The sequence below is a fragment of the Drosophila obscura genome, unplaced genomic scaffold (genome assembly GCF_018151105.1).
Source record: "Drosophila obscura isolate BZ-5 IFL unplaced genomic scaffold, ASM1815110v1 contig_9, whole genome shotgun sequence".
Lineage (NCBI taxonomy): Eukaryota > Metazoa > Arthropoda > Insecta > Diptera > Drosophilidae > Drosophila > Drosophila obscura.
Genome location: NW_024542883.1, coordinates 2,751,456 through 2,769,756, shown reverse-complemented (window position 1 = coordinate 2,769,756; position 18,301 = coordinate 2,751,456). Strand labels below are relative to the sequence as shown.

General features: G+C 35.3%; 1 protein-coding gene across 24 annotated transcripts in view; it reads right to left on the bottom strand.

Moving 5' to 3' along the window:
• The window catches only part of LOC111077395 (tubulin polyglutamylase TTLL4), a 75,414-nt gene that overhangs the window by 42,078 nt on the left and 15,035 nt on the right, over positions 1–18,301 (bottom strand). For 8 of the 24 annotated variants that reach the window (XR_005968480.1, XR_005968481.1, XR_005968485.1 and 5 more), the window contains 2 exons: positions 628–762; positions 396–566 (listed from right to left, as the gene is read on the bottom strand). The exons of 6 other annotated variants lie outside the window; for them this stretch is intronic. Coding sequence is in view for 3 of the 18 variants with exons in the window: in XM_041595917.1 (XP_041451851.1) it covers positions 688–762 (75 nt within the window). In the remaining 15 variants the exon portion in view is untranslated. Of the gene's footprint in view, positions 1–340; positions 567–613; positions 763–4,600; positions 4,773–4,818; positions 4,967–7,465; positions 7,520–8,032; positions 8,075–18,301 lie in introns of those variants that run through there. 10 more of the 24 variants (XR_005968493.1, XR_005968494.1, XR_005968478.1 and 7 more) reach the window with 10 other exon arrangements.

Genomic DNA, 18,301 nt, shown 5'->3' with positions numbered 1-18,301 from the left:
GAGGCGGAACGATAATGAAGGTATACTTCGTAGCCGTCCTATTCCGTACTAATAACACACAATACTTCTCCAATATCGTTACCAGTGAACCTGGCAGGCGACTTAATTTAACCTAACCTCAGTTTTTTCCCCATAACTAAGATATAATAAATACAAATACAACAGTTAATTGTAATAAATATAGCAATATAACATATAATTTTAATAATTCACTCTTACTTGGCTTACTAATAACACACAATACTTCTCCAATTTCGTTACCAGTGAACCTGGCAGGCGACTTAATTTAACCTAACCTCAGTTTTTTCCCCATAACTAAGATATAATAAATACTAAAACAGTTAGTTGTAATAAATATAGCAATATGACATATAATTTTAATAATTCACTCTTACTTGGCGTTTTCTATTTATCTTACATAATATATAAATTTCTTAGAGGCCGAACACATCGGCTACCTTTTTTTAAGCCTTAACACTAAATTTAAAAATTGGCTTAAATTTATTACGGTCCAAACGGTATTTGTTCTAAAGGAAAGCCAGGGTTAATGGTGTGTTTTTGATATGCTTTAAAAATAAAAAATGGAATTTATATTATTTTTTTACGCATTTACCTTCATATCCTTACCATCATCTTATTACGACGTTCTTTATGAGAATTTAAAAAATATTTGAATCGGTTGTGATCTTAAGCATTAGTTTCATTTTCTCGTAGAGATATTAAAGTCTTGAGATTAAGTTCATCACAACTATCGTTCGAAACCTACATTTAAATAAAATACAAACCAAAATATGAACATATAATAAAATGTATGGATGACTTAAATATAAATCGTATGTAAAAATAAAATAACTATCCTAGGGGCTCAAAATATTGATCCCTTCTAAGAAGTGTAAGTCTTTGCAGTGTGCAGTAAAAAACGAAAAATCCTTGACCCCTTAAACTATACCTGGTCGAAATAAATACTGGGACACTATAATAGTTATCTTTTAAAACTATTAAAAATTGTTGAGCATTTGTATAAAAATTTTAAATGTGCTTGCATATCAAAGTTTGAATTTAGGTGCAGAAATTATTTGGCGGTCGGATATGGTTCTTTTTTAATTGAATTTCAAAGTTTCGTCGAAAGATGCTCGGGTTGTAAAATGTCTGTTTCGCGGTTTTCACAGCTAAATTCACCTTTTATCCTCCCCGTCGTTCATAATAAAAAAAAAAATTCCCGCCTGCGTCGCATTACCTTTCACGTTTTACGAATGACATTGCGACATTGACATTTACGAATTACATTGCACATCCTTACAATTCTTCTTTTTTTTCTTATAACATGGAATAAGAGTACGATACCGGGATTTTGGCTAGAAAGTATAAGCTATGGAAACCGTACACATACTTTCACATTCTGGGAATGTTTTATCTGTTAAAAAATATTGTCGAGTTGATCCATAAAAACGAGCATTAAGAAGATATTGAAAGGGTTCGTAAAAGCACCATATTAGACCCCAGTCTTCAGAGTTTAAATCTCTTTATCAATGAAGAAATGGAAACTTGGTACTCTTTTTCGTTGTTGCGAGTTGGGGGGCGTCTACTTAACGCTCCTATGTCATACAATGCCAAGTTTCCGCTGTTGACAAAACCCTCGCAGTTTGTGCAGACCAATAATGTATGTTCGCTAACTGCATCAAACGAATTTTCATGCCGGCCCACGAACACTTGAGAGCATCTTTAGGCAGCGTGTTTGGATAGGAGGACAGGAGGTTTGCCGGCGATAGTCAGGTCGTGTATTCGCTGCTTTAAATGCCAATTGCCAAATTTGTTTGTCTGTTATTTGTCTGTTTTGCGTCCAAAGCGGTTAATCTATAAATTGTCTCCGATCTGACTACTTACTCCTTTTTAGCTTTTCAAAGGTTCGTTGGTCGTCGATGATGTCCAACAAGAGTGAACTGCGACAACGCGACAAATTTTGTCGGACGAGGATCGGGGCAAAATCGGACGCCATCCGCGAGTTTGCGGCAAAATCGGGTGCGAGTTTCCCTTCCTTCAGCCTCGACCACCGCACATGGGCGGACTCTGGGATGCCGGAGTGAAGTCGGACAAAAACCTCCTGCTGAGGTCGGTCGGAAGCGTCTCCTCACCGCCGAGGAGCTGGAGACCGTGATGGTCGGAATCGAGTATGTGCTCAACTCGCGCCCGCTAGCCCGGGAACCTGCTGACTTGCTTAAGGCCATGGCGGCTTGTCTCGTTAGCCAGGCGAATGTTTTGGCAGCGATAAAGCTCTCTCTCGCTCTTGGCTTAATAAGATATTATAACATAGAGAAAAATAGGTCGAAAAAGAACCTTGACATCGAGCGCACGTCTCTTTTATTTAACCCTAATTTCGTAGTAATATACATATACTAATATGTAGCCACCAAACTCAGTTTTCGTTGTTTATTAAATTTAGAAAAACTATTCTACTATTCTATTCTAAAGCTGTAGTTCGATCAAAAATTTAGAAATTTCGGCTGAATTTACCGATAAAACCCGCGAAACAGACATTTTACAACGCGTGCCACTTTCCATAATATAAAAATAAACATCTTTTGACGAAACTTAGACTTAAATGTCAAAACTCATATAAAAAAGTGTGCAAACTTTTACATTTTTTTCAAAAGCACATCTGATTATGTTTACATTTTGTATGGGCAAAAATCAAGCTTTGAAATTTAATTTAAAACAAAACGACCGATCGCTAAATAATTTCTGCACGTAAATTCTTTATAAATCGAACATTTACCGAATTTTCTAAGTGAAATGTGTTTTTTCCAAGTAGGAAATTATTATTGGTACAGCATCAAGAAAGTTGAGCTAATTATCTGTTTATTAAAGTTTTTCGTAAATTAAGGTCAGTTATACAGTCATAATTTTATGAAAAAGGCGAATGGAGTAAAGTTGTCGGAGAATATGCCAATATTATCCTTAATCTGCGCACAAAAGTATTTGCGAAATATCCAATATTGGGGAAATTAGAATACTGTTCAAAAAATGTTTAAAAACAAAACAAAAAATAAAGAATTTGGCTTCAAATACAGCGACGAGTAGTTGATGGAATATAACGGCTAAACTGTCTCTTAAGTTCAGCCCCCGTAGTATTGAGCAATCAATCCACGTATCCAAAGCGACAAAGCAGTTCTTTGAGGAACGAAAAATTTATCTTGGCCTGCATGTTGTCCCGTTTTAAACCCAATCGAGAATGTTTTGGGAATACTCTCGGACAAAAATAATATACATATTTTCACCTTAAATTAAAAATTAAATTTCCTGAGTTTTTAAAGTCAAAATTTCGTAAAAATACCGCACAAAATCAGAATTTTTGCATTTGAAGCCTTAATATTTCCCAAACGGCAAGCTGGGATCACAAAGTGCTTGGGTTTGTATAGCTGAATTTCTTAGGTTTTCAAATGAAAGAAAAAAGCTTTAAAACGAGAAGGAACGTGTGAGTCGCTTCTGGGGACGCGACTCTACTTATACCCGTACTCAGTCAGTATATATGTACATTTTTGAGCTTATGATTTTTTAGAATTGAAAAATTAAAAAAAAAAATTTTACATTTTAAATTTTTTTGCTACATATGTTATCTACATCTACATCTACAATGTATATTCTACATCTAACATGTAGATTGTACATGTACCATTTAGATTCTCATCTCCTCCGCTAGGGGTTGCTCGCGCACTGAACGCGGCAGAGTGTGCGAGCAAGAAAGAGAATCAGTAGCGTCAGCAGCGCTGGAGAAGGAGAGGGAACCAACAGAAAATTTCTTCATTTTGGCTATAATTATGATCCGATCTAGTTCAGAGTCGGCAATATGGGCATTCTATACGATACTGCGTTTTTAGTTTTATCGTATCTTTAAAAATGTGCCTGCCACAGATTTTCGTCCTTTGTGGTGGCGGAAGGGGGCGGGGCAAAATTTTGAAATACACTTGTAGCAGTGTGATATCACATGAGTCTGGAAACCAAATTTGGTTTCTCTAGGTCTTATAGTCTCTCAGATCTAGGCGCTCATCAAGACGGACGGACGGACAGACGAGCATGGCTATATCGACTCGGCTATTGATGCTGATCAAGAATATATGTATATACTTAATGGGGTCGGAAACGTTTCCTTCTCTGCGTTGCACACATCCACTTTTACCACAAATCTAATATACCCCTTAACTCTTTTTTGAGTACGGGTATAAAAACACAAGACCATAAATTCTTAAAAAAAAGTTGACAGAAAATAAACATAATTCTTTAAAAAGGAAAACGATTACGTAGATCTAACGGTATCACAACGGAGCTTATTTAATTGTGCTAAGAAGCGGGCCGAGCGGATTATCTTTTCAGGTTGGGGAGGCGGAACGATAATGAAGGCAGCAGCCTAAACTTCGTAGCCGTCCTATTCCGTTCTAATAACACACAATACTTCTCCAATTTCGTTACCAGTGAACCTGGCAGGCGACTTAATTTAACCTAACCTCAGTTTTTCCCCATAACTAAGATATAATAAATACAAATACAACACTTAGTTGTAATAAATATAGCAATATAACATATAATTTTAATAATTCACTCTTACTTGGCGTTTTCTATTTATCTTACATAATATATAAATTTCTTAGAGGCCGAACACATCGGCTACCTTTTTTTAAGCCTTAACACTAAATTTAAAAATTGGCTTAAATTTATTACGGTCCAAACGGTATTTGTTTTAAAGGAAAGCCAGGATTAATGGTGTGTTTTTGATATGCCTTAAAAATAAACAATGGAATTTATATTATTTTTTTTCGCATTTACCTTTATATCCTTACCATCATCTTATTACGACGTTCTTTATGAGAATTTAAAAAATATTTGAATCGGTTGTGATCTTAAGCATTAGTTTCATCTTCTCGTAGAGATATTAAAGTCTGAGATTGAGTTCATCACAACTATCGTTCGAAACCTACAGTTAAATAAATTACAAACCAAAATATGAACATATAATAAAATGTATGGATAACTTAAATATAAATCGTATGTAAAAATAAAATAACTATCCTAGGGGCTCAAAATATTGATCCCTTCTAAGAAGTGTAAGTCTTTGCAGTGTGCAGTAAAAAACGAAAAATCCTTGACCCCTTAAACTATACCTGGTCGAAATAAATACTGGGACACTATAATAGTTATCTTTTAAACCTATTAAAAATTGTTGAGCATTTGTACAAAAATTTTAAATGTGATTGCATATCAAAGTTTGAATTTAGGTGCAGAAATTATTTGGCGGTCGGATATGGTTCTTTTTTAATTGAATTTCAAAGTTTCGTCGAAAGATGCTCGGGTTGTAAAATGTCTGTTTCGCGGTTTTCACAGCTAAATTCACCTTTTATCCTCCTCGTCGTTCATAATACAAAAAAAAATTCCCGCCTGCGTCGCATTACCTTTCACGTTTTACGAATGACATTGCGACATTGACATTTACGAATTACATTGCACATCCTTACAATTCTTCTTTTTTTCTTATTACATGGAATAAGAGTACGATACCGGGATTTTGGCTAGAAAGTATCAGCTATGGAAACCGTACACTCTATCCGAGAGACGCTTTTATCGGCAAGGGGTCCCGAATACGGGGTGGGTGGCAAAAGAGCTATCAAAGCTGATACCCAGAGAAGGAAGCAAAACAACATTGTGACACTATATCTACATCTCTCTTATTACACCTCTGCCAGAGGGCGCACACTGCACAAGGCAGAGTGTGTGAACAAGCGGGAGAATGAGTAGCGCTAGAAGGGAGTGGGTAAGCTACTGAAAATTAATCGCTTTATTCTGGCTATAATAATGATCAAATCTGAATCAGATTCGGCAATATGATAGTTAGGGTTATATCCTACGATACTGCGTTTTTTGTTTTTTCGTATCTTCAAAATTGTGGATGCCACAGATTTTCGTTCTTTGTGGAGGCGGAAGAGGCGGGCGAAATTTTTAAATACACTTGGAACAGTGTGATATCACATGAGTCTGGAAACAAAATTTGGTTGCTTTAGCTTTTATAGTTCCTGAGACCTTGGCGACAATCAAGACGGACGGATAGACAGAAATAGCTACGTCGACTCAGCTATTGATGCTTATCAAGAATATGGGGAAACGGAAACGTTTTCTTCTCTGTTTTCTTGCTGTTTTCTTTTCTTACACACATATACTTCCATCACAAATCTAATACTCCTGAACTTTTAAAGTAGAGGTTTAATGAGGGGCGTGTGTGTCTGTGTGTTAGAGAAAGATGAGGTTCAATAAAATAAAATATAGGGCGGAATATCACTGCTGTACTAATAGATGCTTCTATTAACATTACACCAGGGCTCGGCACAGCCCAATCTAATGGGTATACGAAAAGGAGCTGCTGATGAGCTGCCGATCACGTACACGTAGTTGACCCAATAAAATGTTCCGCTGTCTACGCACACAAACGCATTGCAAACCATATGAATGTGTGTGTGCCGACCACTGAATTAGACGATGACAGTATCAATGGCCTCGATGTTATCAATTTTTTTTGTTGCCTATGTAATTCGTACTAATCATCCACTTCAGTATCAATGCAAAATTAAGGTGTGTTAATAAGGCGAAGTGCGTGAACGGTTGTGTGAGCGATCGAAGCGACTAAATGGGTTTGGCTTATATCATATATCATATCATATATTTTCTTAAGCTCTAAATAAACATGTTTTATTTGATTGAATACGTTATTTACTTAAAGGTTTCAGCGAAAACATAACACGTTCGCAAAATTTGCTGCGAATACTAACACGTGGGTTGCGGTTTTATTACCTCGGACACTAACTAAAATATTGGTAAGACATGAAAAAAGAGCGAAGATATTAAAAAAAATTTAATTGGATTTAAATTCCTTCCACGCCTTTTTGTCCCACTGAGATATAGAGTTTTTTGTTCATACGTGCTAAACATAAATTTGTCTTTAACTTTGATATCTTTTTAATGGATTGGGAACGATCCCTGTTGTCAAACAGGGATACCTTTTGCCTTTATTTAAATATTTCCAAAATGTTAAACTTAGAGATATGATCAATCTAGTCTAAGACCAACATAGTAAACTTTATTTTGATTTGATATTATTTATAAATGTTTTCTTATAAGTATGTAAAAGCCGACATAAAACGCTCGGCAGTTCAGTATCTGTCTAAGACTTTAACTTTGAGGACACATGAAAGTATTAATACTATCAAAAAGGAATACGTATAAATAAAGCGACTTCACAATTAATTAACAAATCATTAATCAAATCACGTAATAACATTTCTTTTTTTGTAAAATAAATATATTATATATTTTGGTAGCCCAATTATATAAATTATACACATTGAATCCCGATATATAAAGATGCTATTACTAAAGTAATATCATAGCGATATATATATATATACTATAGCGACTACTAAGAATACGGTGGCAGCCAATGTTACTTTAAAATCCATCTCATAAATTTGATGAAGTAATCCTGCAATTTTACAATTACAAACAAAACATATTGAATTATTTGGTTATTAGCGTTATGAAAACAAACATAATATCACGCAATACAGTTTTGTGTGTAGTCTTATAACTACATTACACCAGGGCTTTCCGCAGGGGCCACAGCTTTTTATACCCGTACTCAAAGAGTTAAGGTAGAGTTATTGTATTTGCGGTAAAAGTGGATGTGTGGAACGTACAGAAAGCAACGTTTCCGACCTCACAAAGTAAGCATATTCTTGATGGGCATCAAAAGCTCAGTCGATATAGCCATGTTTGTCTATTTAAATATTTAAAAAATTTCGCCCCGCCCCCTACCGCCCCCACAAAGGACGAAAATATGTGGCATCCATCATTTTGAAGATACATACAAGAAAACGGAAAATGCAGTATCGTAGACAATGACCATATCTATCAGATCGTCGAATCTACAGATCGGATTATTATTATAGCCAGAATGAAGAAATTAATTTTCAGTTGCTTACCACACCCCTCTCTCTACTGCAGCCGTTACTTATTCTCTTTGTCGCTCGCACACACTCTGAAATACAAGAGATGTTCAATAAGTCCGAGACTTTTTAAATTTTCAGCCTCTTAATATGGAATTACTTTTTCTATCAAAAACATAGCTCGCAAAAAAACGGTCAACACTTTCAGGGTGTCTAAAAAAACACAGTGGACACATTGGGAATGGAGCCAAAAAAGACACGATCAGATCTGTCTTTGCTCATTTCGCTCAAGCAAATACTCGATTTCGCAATACGGTTTTGTTACTGTTTTTCACTGAGCAATGACGCCACGAGCGAACAAAAAAGTATCTTTTGTGTTTATATGCGTGTTAGTGTGTGGTGCCGCCTATGGCAACGAAAATCTAATATCCTTATAAGTGGTTAAGCTAAACTCTTTTTAATAAAAAATTTACCAGCACAATAATATGAATAATCGATTTTCCAGAAATTATTGGGGCATAAATACGAACAAAACTAAAACACTTTCCACAGACCGTTTTTTTTATCTGCTCATTTACAGAAACTTTTTTTGCGAGCGCTTGATGAAATGTGCCTCTTTAAATTGTTATTGTGAGACACAAGCGTGTCTCGGCTCAACCCGAAGACACGAAACAGATAACACAAGCGAAGACACTAAAAGTGTTCTGCTCAGAGCGGGAGCGAGTGTCCGTGGTTTTATTCTGTTTTTTCAGAGACCAGACCGCAATGGAAAAAAGTGTTGTCAGTTATCTGCGAGCTATGATCAAAAAGCTGATTCCTGTCAAAATTTGAAGAAGCTGCGTGAGCTGACCGTTGGGTTTGATGTGTGTCATTCGTCAAAGAACAAAAACAAGTCGTACGGTGCTCTTGTGGCTACGATGAACATGAAATCATCAACACGCTACTATTCTTCAGTAACCGAACACATGAAAGGCCAGGAGTCGTCTGATCAGATGTCAACGAATATGACATGTGCCCTAATAGCGTTCCGGGATCATAACGGTAATTGCCTAATAGCCTTTTCACACTGGCGACCATCCAATATAATATAATACAATAATTATAATACAATTATTCTGGGACTTGTCGTGTGGCATTAGAAAATTGGCATTTCTTGTAGCCGAAAGGTCTGAACGGTTACTAGTTTCAACAAAACGGTGCGCCATGCCAAACTGCACATGAAACAATACATATTTTACAACAAAAATTCCATGGCCGACTGGAAAGTTGAAAGTAGTCTTCATACTAAATAATTATATGTGCATATCTAATTTTTTCTATTTTAATATAAATAACGGTAATGCAGCAATAATTTAGTACTTAATAAATCCAAGTAAAATTGGTATATCTTCATTTTTTTTTTAAATTTATAAAATATATGATGAATTCTTTGTATGACTTAGTATTTGAAGTTACCTGTTTATTTCTCTTGACATAATTTCACTAGATTCTTCTTTTAATCATCAAACCAAGCAAATTTTTTCCGATAGATTTTTTTTACATACTTAAGTAGCTTACATCTGGAAAGCTTTTTTCAGAGATAGCACTTCTTTTTTTTAGTTAACTCTAGTATCTTACGTCTGGTTGTAAAGAACTTTGCTGTTTTGAAAAGATAATTAAAACAGCTAGAAGTTGAGCCTAAACACTTTGTGATTTCAGCTTACCGTCTGGGAAATATAAAGCATTGAAATGTAAAAACTATGATTTTTTTGCGGAATTTTTAACGAAATTTTGACTTTAAAAACTCGGGAAAAGTCGAAAAAAAAAATTATATCCTGTGTTCTCTATTTTTTTGTGTATAGGTGCATTAATTAGGCATCGTTTAAAGCAGAGATGGGCACGCCGTGGCTCTTTCAGCTCCCGCGGCTCTTTCCAAAATGTTTTTCGGGAGGCGCCAGCAAGTCGGCTCAGACGGTCATCGCTCGCGTTCAGCGATCCGTGAATTTTTACAAAAACAATGCCACAGAAATTTGACGTCAAAGAGACGGCAAAAATGCTTCGAAGGCGCGATCTCGAGATTGCAACAACACATCATGTGTCTTGGGCTACGCACATGAAAATCAGAGCAACAACACTTTGCTCGCCCATTCTGACTGGCTCATGACTGCAACGCGTCGCGACGGGGGTTGTTTTGTTTTTTCTGTCTGGCTCTTTCCTTTAGTTTTCGTGCCCATCACTGGTTTAAAGTATTGCTCATTAAAATCTATGGAGAAACTTTGGAGCTAAAATCGAAAATGGACGGACGGACGGACAAAGCTATATCGACTCGGCGATTGATGCTGATCAAGAGTATATGTATATACTTTATGGTTTCGGAAAGGTTGCATTCTGTGCGTTACACACATCCACTTCGAACACAAAACTAATATATCCCTAAACGGTTCGAGTACCGTGTATAAAAATAGATTTTAAATATTTTGTTTGCTTTTCAAATACATTTTATATTCTTAGTAGGATAAAGTGTTTCCCTTTTATGGCTCTACCAGCTTTAACTTTCGGGGCATTGAGTTTATTATGTTTTGTAGGACGGTTATATCAATATTTGCCAATTCCTGTACAAAAGCATTGTTAGAATTTTTTAATCCGACTGGCTTCGGTTATCACATTCACTTTGTGTTTTAATATTCAGCCAAAAATCATAATTTTCGTTTTCAGGCGCTCTGGAATACCCAAAAGTCGATTTGTTTACTCCTGTAATGTTAAGCGCAAAATTTACTGCCGTTATACCAATGCGTTGCTGCCACAACAAAATCGGGCTGCGACAGCTGTTCGCACGAACTTACTAATTGTTTGTTGCGCTAAGTAATTTTTTATTTAGGTTTTACAGTAGCGGACATTGAAATGTGGACACTCTTGTTACTTAACTTTAAGCCGATGGCGAGAATTCAAAAACATCTAAGTCAGTCGGGAAATATATTAATTGCATAGATACATTCAAATTTAAAAAATTTCGAAAAAAACTGAAGCCATTTGTGTTAGCGAGAAATTGCCTGCACAGTGAAATTGTAAAATGAGAACACACGACGAACGATGTGAACACGACGAACGTTTTATTAAGAGTGAGTGATAAAGTGAAAAGAGTAATACAAAAGAAGATACGATAGAGATGGAACTCTTTAAACTTCTAAATGAACATAATATATCGAGTATGATAAATCGTAGTTTAACTTGAATAACTTCAACACTTCTTCTCAAGTTAAATTTAACATTTACATTTCTTCTTAATTATACATTCCAAGGTATTTTATAAACTTATGGTGCTTTTCTTTTTGCAAGTTCTTCGTAAATATGTCAGCTACATTTTCATTAGTTGGTACATAGTTAATTGAAATTACATTTTTTTAAATAACTTCTCTGATGTGATGGTGCCTTATGTCTATATGATTGGTTCTCTTATGGTGCACTGGATTTGTTGCTATCTGTTGTGCACTTAAATTGTCACCATTAATTTTAACTGGGTCTGTTAAAGGATGGCAGCCAATCAGTCACGTTCACCTTGGCGCATTTGTCATCATTGCAGCTAATTTGAAAGCCGGGATCCAATGGCGTTGATAATGATCTACATATATTCATTTTATACTTTTCCAGCAGACATTTTATGAATTGTTTCTGGCAAATGGAAATCGGTCCTACTTCTTCTTGACGTTGTATTTCTATCCCTAGAAAGTTATTTATTTCTAAACAATCATTTATGTATTTTTTAGCTGTGCTACCAAATAAACAATATTATTTTTCCTTGAACAGGCTATTATGAGGTCATCTACATATACCGCTATTAAACTATATGAATTCTCACTAATCTTTTTATATAAACATGGTTCATTGTTAGTAGCTTTGAATCCAAGACTTTTTAATACCTCATCTAGTGTACTATTCCAAGCCCTACCAGATTGCTTTAGTCCATATAAAGCTTTTTGTAATTTTAAAACGCGTTGTGGATGATTTTTACTAACAAAATATTCTGGTTGACTCATGTATACTGTTTCATCTAATTTACTATTTAAATAGGCATTCGAAACATCTACCTGATGGAGATACAAATCCTTTTCCGCAGCAATGGCTAACAAAAGTCTAATATTTTCGTATCGTATTACTGGTGAGAAAGTTTCTACGTAATTTATCCCATACTTCTGGCTACAGCCCTTGGCGACTAATCTCGACTTGAACTTTTTTATGTTGCCTTGATTACACTAGTCAACACGATTTTTCCTCAAGGAACAAAACGAACTTTTTCTTAAAGATTTGGGGCTTAGAAATGGTTTGATAATATTTTGTGTTTTTTCTATGGCAGAACTTTTTTTTGAAGAATTTTTGAAAACTGGTATTTTTTTTTAAAGCTTTTTTCAGAGGTAGCGCTTGTTTTTTTCACATAGCTCTAGTATCTTACGTCTGGTTGTAAAGAACTTTGCTATTTTGAAAAGATAATTAAAACAGCTAGAAGTTAAGCCCAAACACTTTGTGATTACAGCCTACCGTCTGGGAAATATAAAGCATTGAAATGCAAAAATGATGATTTTTGTACGGTATTTTTTACGAAATTTTATTTATTTATTTATTTTGACTTTAAAAACTCAGGAAAAGTCGAAAAAAAATTATATCCTGTGTCCTCTATTTTTTTGTGTATAGGTGCATTAATTTGGCGTCGTTCCAGGTATCGCTCATTAAAATCTATGGAGAGACTTTGGAGCTAAAATTCGTTAACTAAACCTAAAATATGGAAAAAATTAACAAAAAATACCTTTTCGATGGTTGCGAGCTCAACTGCCCATTGGGAATTGGGATCGCGATCAGGTACCAAATGTACAACCCTTTTTCGATTGCTTTTTTCCCAATTGGCAGTTGGGCCCGCCGCCTTCAAAAAGGTATTTTTTGTTCATTTTTTCCATTTTTTAGGTTTGGTTAACGAATTTTAGCTCCAAAGTCTCTCCATAGATTTTAATGAGCGATACCTTAAACGACGCCAAATTAACGCACCTATACACAAAAAAATATAGGACACAAGATATAATTTTTTTTCGACTTTTCCTGAGTTTTTAAAGTCAAAATTTCGTTAAAAATACCGCACAAAAATCATCATTTTTGCATTTCAATGCTTTATATTTCCCAGACGGTAGGCTGTAATCACAAAGTGTTTGGGCTTAACTTCTAGCTGTTTTAATTATCTTTTCAAAATAGCAAAGTTTTTTACAACCAGACGTAAGATACTAGAGCTATGTGAAAAAAACAAGCGCTACCTCTGAAAAAAGCTTTAAAAAAAAATACCAGACTTCAAAAATTCTTCAAAAAAAAGTTCTGCCATAGAAAAAAAACCATAATTCTTTAAAAAATTTTAAAGCCCCATATCTATCAGAAAAAGTCGGTTTGGATCCTTGAGGAAAAAAAAAGTTCGATTTTGTCGAGTAGTGTTATTAAAGGGCACAACTCATTTGGCTGGTAATGGTGTCAATGCATCAACAGGCAATCTATTTTTTCCTTTTTATACCCGTACTCAAAAAAGAGTTAAGAGGTGTATAGTATTTGTAGTAAAAGTGGATGTGTGCAACGCAGAGAAGGAAACGTTTCCGACCCCATAAATTATATATATTCTTGCTCAGCATCAAAAGCCGAGACGATATAGCCATGTCCGTCAGTCCGTCCGTCCGTCTGTCCGTCTTGATGAGCTCCTAGATCTCAGAGACTATAAGAGCTAGATAAACCAAAATTAGTTTCCAGACTCATGCGATATCACACTGCTACAAGAGTATTTCTAAATTTCGCCCCGCCTCCTTCCGCCCCCACAAAGGACGAAAATCTGTGGCAAGCATAATTTTAAAGATTCGATAAAACTAAAAACGCAGTATCGTAAAGAATGACCATATCTACCAGATTCTTGAATCTGAATCAGATCGGATCATAATTAAAACCAGAATGAAGAAATTCATTTTCAGTTGATTCCCCCCGCCTTTCTCGTCACACACTCGTTATTTACGCGAGCGCTCTCTAGCGGAGGAGATGTAGAATCTAAATGGTACATATAGAATCTGCATGTTAGATGTAAAATATACATTGAAGATGTAGATTTAGATAACAGATGTAGCAAAAAAATGTAAAATTTTTTTTATTTTTAATATTCTAAAAAATCATGCTTAAATATGTATATACTGACTGAGTACGGGTAAAAGTAGAGTCGCGTCCCCAGAAGCGACTCGCACGTTCCTTCTCGTTTATTTTTCATTTTAGTTTTAGTTACAGTTTTATGAAAGTGTCGTTTTCAAAGTAATACGCAAATTTTGTATGAAAGTTAAAACCGGAGCCTGTCTCAATGATTCGACTTGTCGTCCACCTACAAAAACTTTGGCTGAACAGATGCAGGCCAATGAGCTTTCTTTCACGACTCGTAAAACTTTTTTAAAAAACATAAAGAAAAAATCCACTTAACTTTTAGATTACTAACTTACAGTACAAAATAAAAAAATGTAACATAAGCAATTTTCGCTTCAAATATATAGTTTCTGATGAATTTGATTTAAAAACCATAAACAAGGGGCGGTCAAAATTATAAGTACAGCAATTCTACAAAGCCAAAAACTCAAAGCATATCAAACTTTTCCACTTTTTTCTTATTATTAGTAGTCCTACGATAGTATCTGATATAGCCACCCTTATTTTCTTTAACTTTGGCGATTATTTTTTGCATACCAGCAATAATTTTCCCACAATTCTTCGAAGTTTTGAAATGTATATACAATTCAAAACGTTTACCTTGCCCTCCGTAAACCAAGCCTTGACCAGCCTTGCGGTGTGTTATGAGTCGTTGTCCTGTTGAAAGGCCCACCTCAAGGATATATTTTCCTTAGCATATGGTTGCATAATGTCAGTTAATATGTTTTTATACATGAATTTAACCATAGGATCAGTTTTACAATGTATCGGCTCAACGACATGCAAAAAAAAAAAAAACAGCCTTAGACCATAAGGCAGCACCCTCGGTGGTTAAACATTCTTCAAATTTTTTTCTCGGAGTAAGGAACCTTTTAGGGCTATGCGTTCTGATAAGTCTGAATATTGACGTCTACGAGGAATGGTCTGAGATGATATTTCATTTCCAATTTGAGCGGAAATGGCTTTGTAAGACATGAACGAATAATTTTTTGCTAGACTGGCGATGCGGGTGTCCGTTGTTTGTGAAGATTTCTTCTTCCTTCTTCGATTTTCAGTAACAAATCTTAAATTTAAGGCAAAATATACCGAGCGAGCAAAGACTTTTTCCTTATTTTTGAAAATTCAGGAAACAAGCTTTTTCGGCCCATTTAGGGAAATTTTTTTAACTCTCATGTACTTCAATATGCAAGGAGTCAATAAAAACCAACAATCCTTTGACCAAATCCCAATCAAATCCTTAAAAATTCATAAATATTTTTTTGTATTTTTTGTTCATTTTTTCCATTTTTTAGGTTTGGTTAACGAATTTTAGCTCCAAAGTCTCTCCATAGATTTTAATGAGCGATACCTTAAACGACGCCAAATTAACGCACCTATACACAAAAAAATATAGGACACAAGATATAATTTTTTTTCGACTTTTCCTGAGTTTTTAAAGTCAAAATTTCGTTAAAAATACCGCACAAAAATCATAATTTTTGCATTTCAATGCTTTATATTTCCCAGACGGTAGGCTGTAATCACAAAGTGTTTGGGCTTAACTTCTAGCTGTTTTAATTATCTTTTCAAAATAGCAAAGTTTTTTACAACCAGACGTAAGATACTAGAGCTATGTGAAAAAAACAAGCGCTACCTCTGAAAAAAGCTTTAAAAAAAATACCAGACTTCAAAAATTCTTCAAAAAAAAGTTCTGCCATAGAAAAAAAACCATAATTCTTTAAAAAATTTTAAAGCCCCATATCTATCAGAAAAAGTCGGTTTGGATCCTTGAGGAAAAAAAAGTTCGATTTTGTCGAGTAGTGTTATTAAAGGGCACAACTCATTTGGCTGGTAATGGTGTCAATGCATCAACAGGCAATCTATTTTTTCCTTTTTATACCCGTACTCAAAAAAGAGTTAAGAGGTGTATAGTATTTGTAGTAAAAGTGGATGTGTGCAACGCAGAGAAGGAAACGTTTCCGACCCCATAAATTATATATATTCTTGCTCAGCATCAAAAGCCGAGACGATATAGCCATGTCCGTCAGTCCGTCCGTCCGTCCGTCCGTCTGTCCGTCTTGATGAGCTCCTAGATCTCAGAGACTATAAGAGCTAGATAAACCAAAATTAGTTTCCAGACTCATGCGATATCACACTGCTACAAGAGTATTTCTAAATTTCGCCCCGCCTCCTTCCGCCCCCACAAAGGACGAAAATCTGTGGCAAGCATAATTTTAAAGATTCGATAAAACTAAAAACGCAGTATCGTAAAGAATGACCATATCTACCAGATTCTTGAATCTGAATCAGATCGGATCATAATTAAAACCAGAATGAAGAAATTCATTTTCAGTTGATTCCCCCCGCCTTTCTCGTCACACACTCGTTATTTACGCGAGCGCTCTCTAGCGGAGGAGATGTAGAATCTAAATGGTACATATAGAATCTGCATGTTAGATGTAAAATATACATTGAAGATGTAGATTTAGATAACAGATGTAGCAAAAAAATGTAAAATTTTTTTTATTTTTAATATTCTAAAAAATCATGCTTAAATATGTATATACTGACTGAGTACGGGTAAAAGTAGAGTCGCGTCCCCAGAAGCGACTCGCACGTTCCTTCTCGTTTATTTTTCATTTTAGTTTTAGTTACAGTTTTATGAAAGTGTCGTTTTCAAAGTAATACGCAAATTTTGTATGAAAGTTAAAACCGGAGCCTGTCTCAATGATTCGACTTGTCTTCCACCTACAAAAACTTTGGCTGAAAAGATGCAGGCCAATGAGCTTTCTTTCACGACTCGTAAAACTTTTTTAAAAAACATAAAGAAAAAATCCACTTAACTTTTAGATTACTAACTTACAGTACAAAATAAAAAAATGTAACATAAGCAATTTTCGCTGCAAATATATAGTTTCTGATGAATTTGATTTAAAAACCATAAACAAGGGGCGGTCAAAATTATAAGTACAGCAATTCTACAAAGCCAAAAACTCAAAGCATATCAAACTTTTCCACTTTTTTCTTATTATTAGTAGTCCTACGATAGTATCTGATATAGCCACCCTTATTTTCTTTAACTTTGGCGATTATTTTTTGCATACCAGCAATAATTTTCCCACAATTCTTCGAAGTTTCGAAATGTATATACAATTCAAAACGTTTACCTTGCCCTCCGTAAACCAAGCCTTGACCAGCCTTGCGGTGTGTTATGAGTCGTTGTCCTGTTGAAAGGCCCACCTCAAGGATATATTTTCCTTAGCATATGGTTGCATAATGTCAGTTAATATGTTTTTATACATGAATTTAATCATAGGATCAGTTTTACAATGTATCGGCTCAACGACATGCAAAAAAAAAAAAAAAAACAGCCTTAGACCATAAGGCAGCACCCTCGGTGGTTAAACATTCTTCAAATTTTTTTCTCGGAGTAAGGAACCTTTTAGGGCTATGCGTTCTGATAAGTCTGAATATTGACGTCTACGAGGAATGGTCTGAGATGATATTTCATTTCCAATTTGAGCGGAAATGGCTTTGTAAGACATGAACGAATAATTTTTTGCTAGACTGGCGATGCGGGTGTCCGTTGTTTGTGAAGATTTCTTCTTCCTTCTTCGATTTTCAGTAACAAATCTTAAATTTAAGGCAAAATATACCGAGCGAGCAAAGACTTTTTCCTTATTTTTGAAATTATTCAGGAGAACAAGCTTTTTCGGCCCATTTAGGGAAATTTTTTTAACTCTCATGTACTTCAATATGCAAGGAGTCAATAAAAACCAACAATCCTTTGACCAAATCCCAATCAAATCCTTAAAAATTCATAAATACCTCCAGTGTACTTATTATTTTGACCACACTAAAAATGCACAGCCAGCACAAATTTAAGCTTAGAATTAAATTAAGGGTGCTCACAACTTTCATTTTTGATTTAAATGCTTGCCAAAACTGTAATCTTTAAAATTATAAACAATTGGCAGTCATAAGGCCGGCGAAAATCCTCCAGCTGAACCCGCCCCGAGGGTGCCGGCCGGTCAATGGGCACTGCATTATTCCGGATCGGGTGATGCACTGTCGCTTGCCCTGTCCGGGGTAATGCAGTGTCTAGCCAAGGCCGGGTCATGGTCCTCCCGACCAAAAATCGGGGGAACTAAACCATGGGC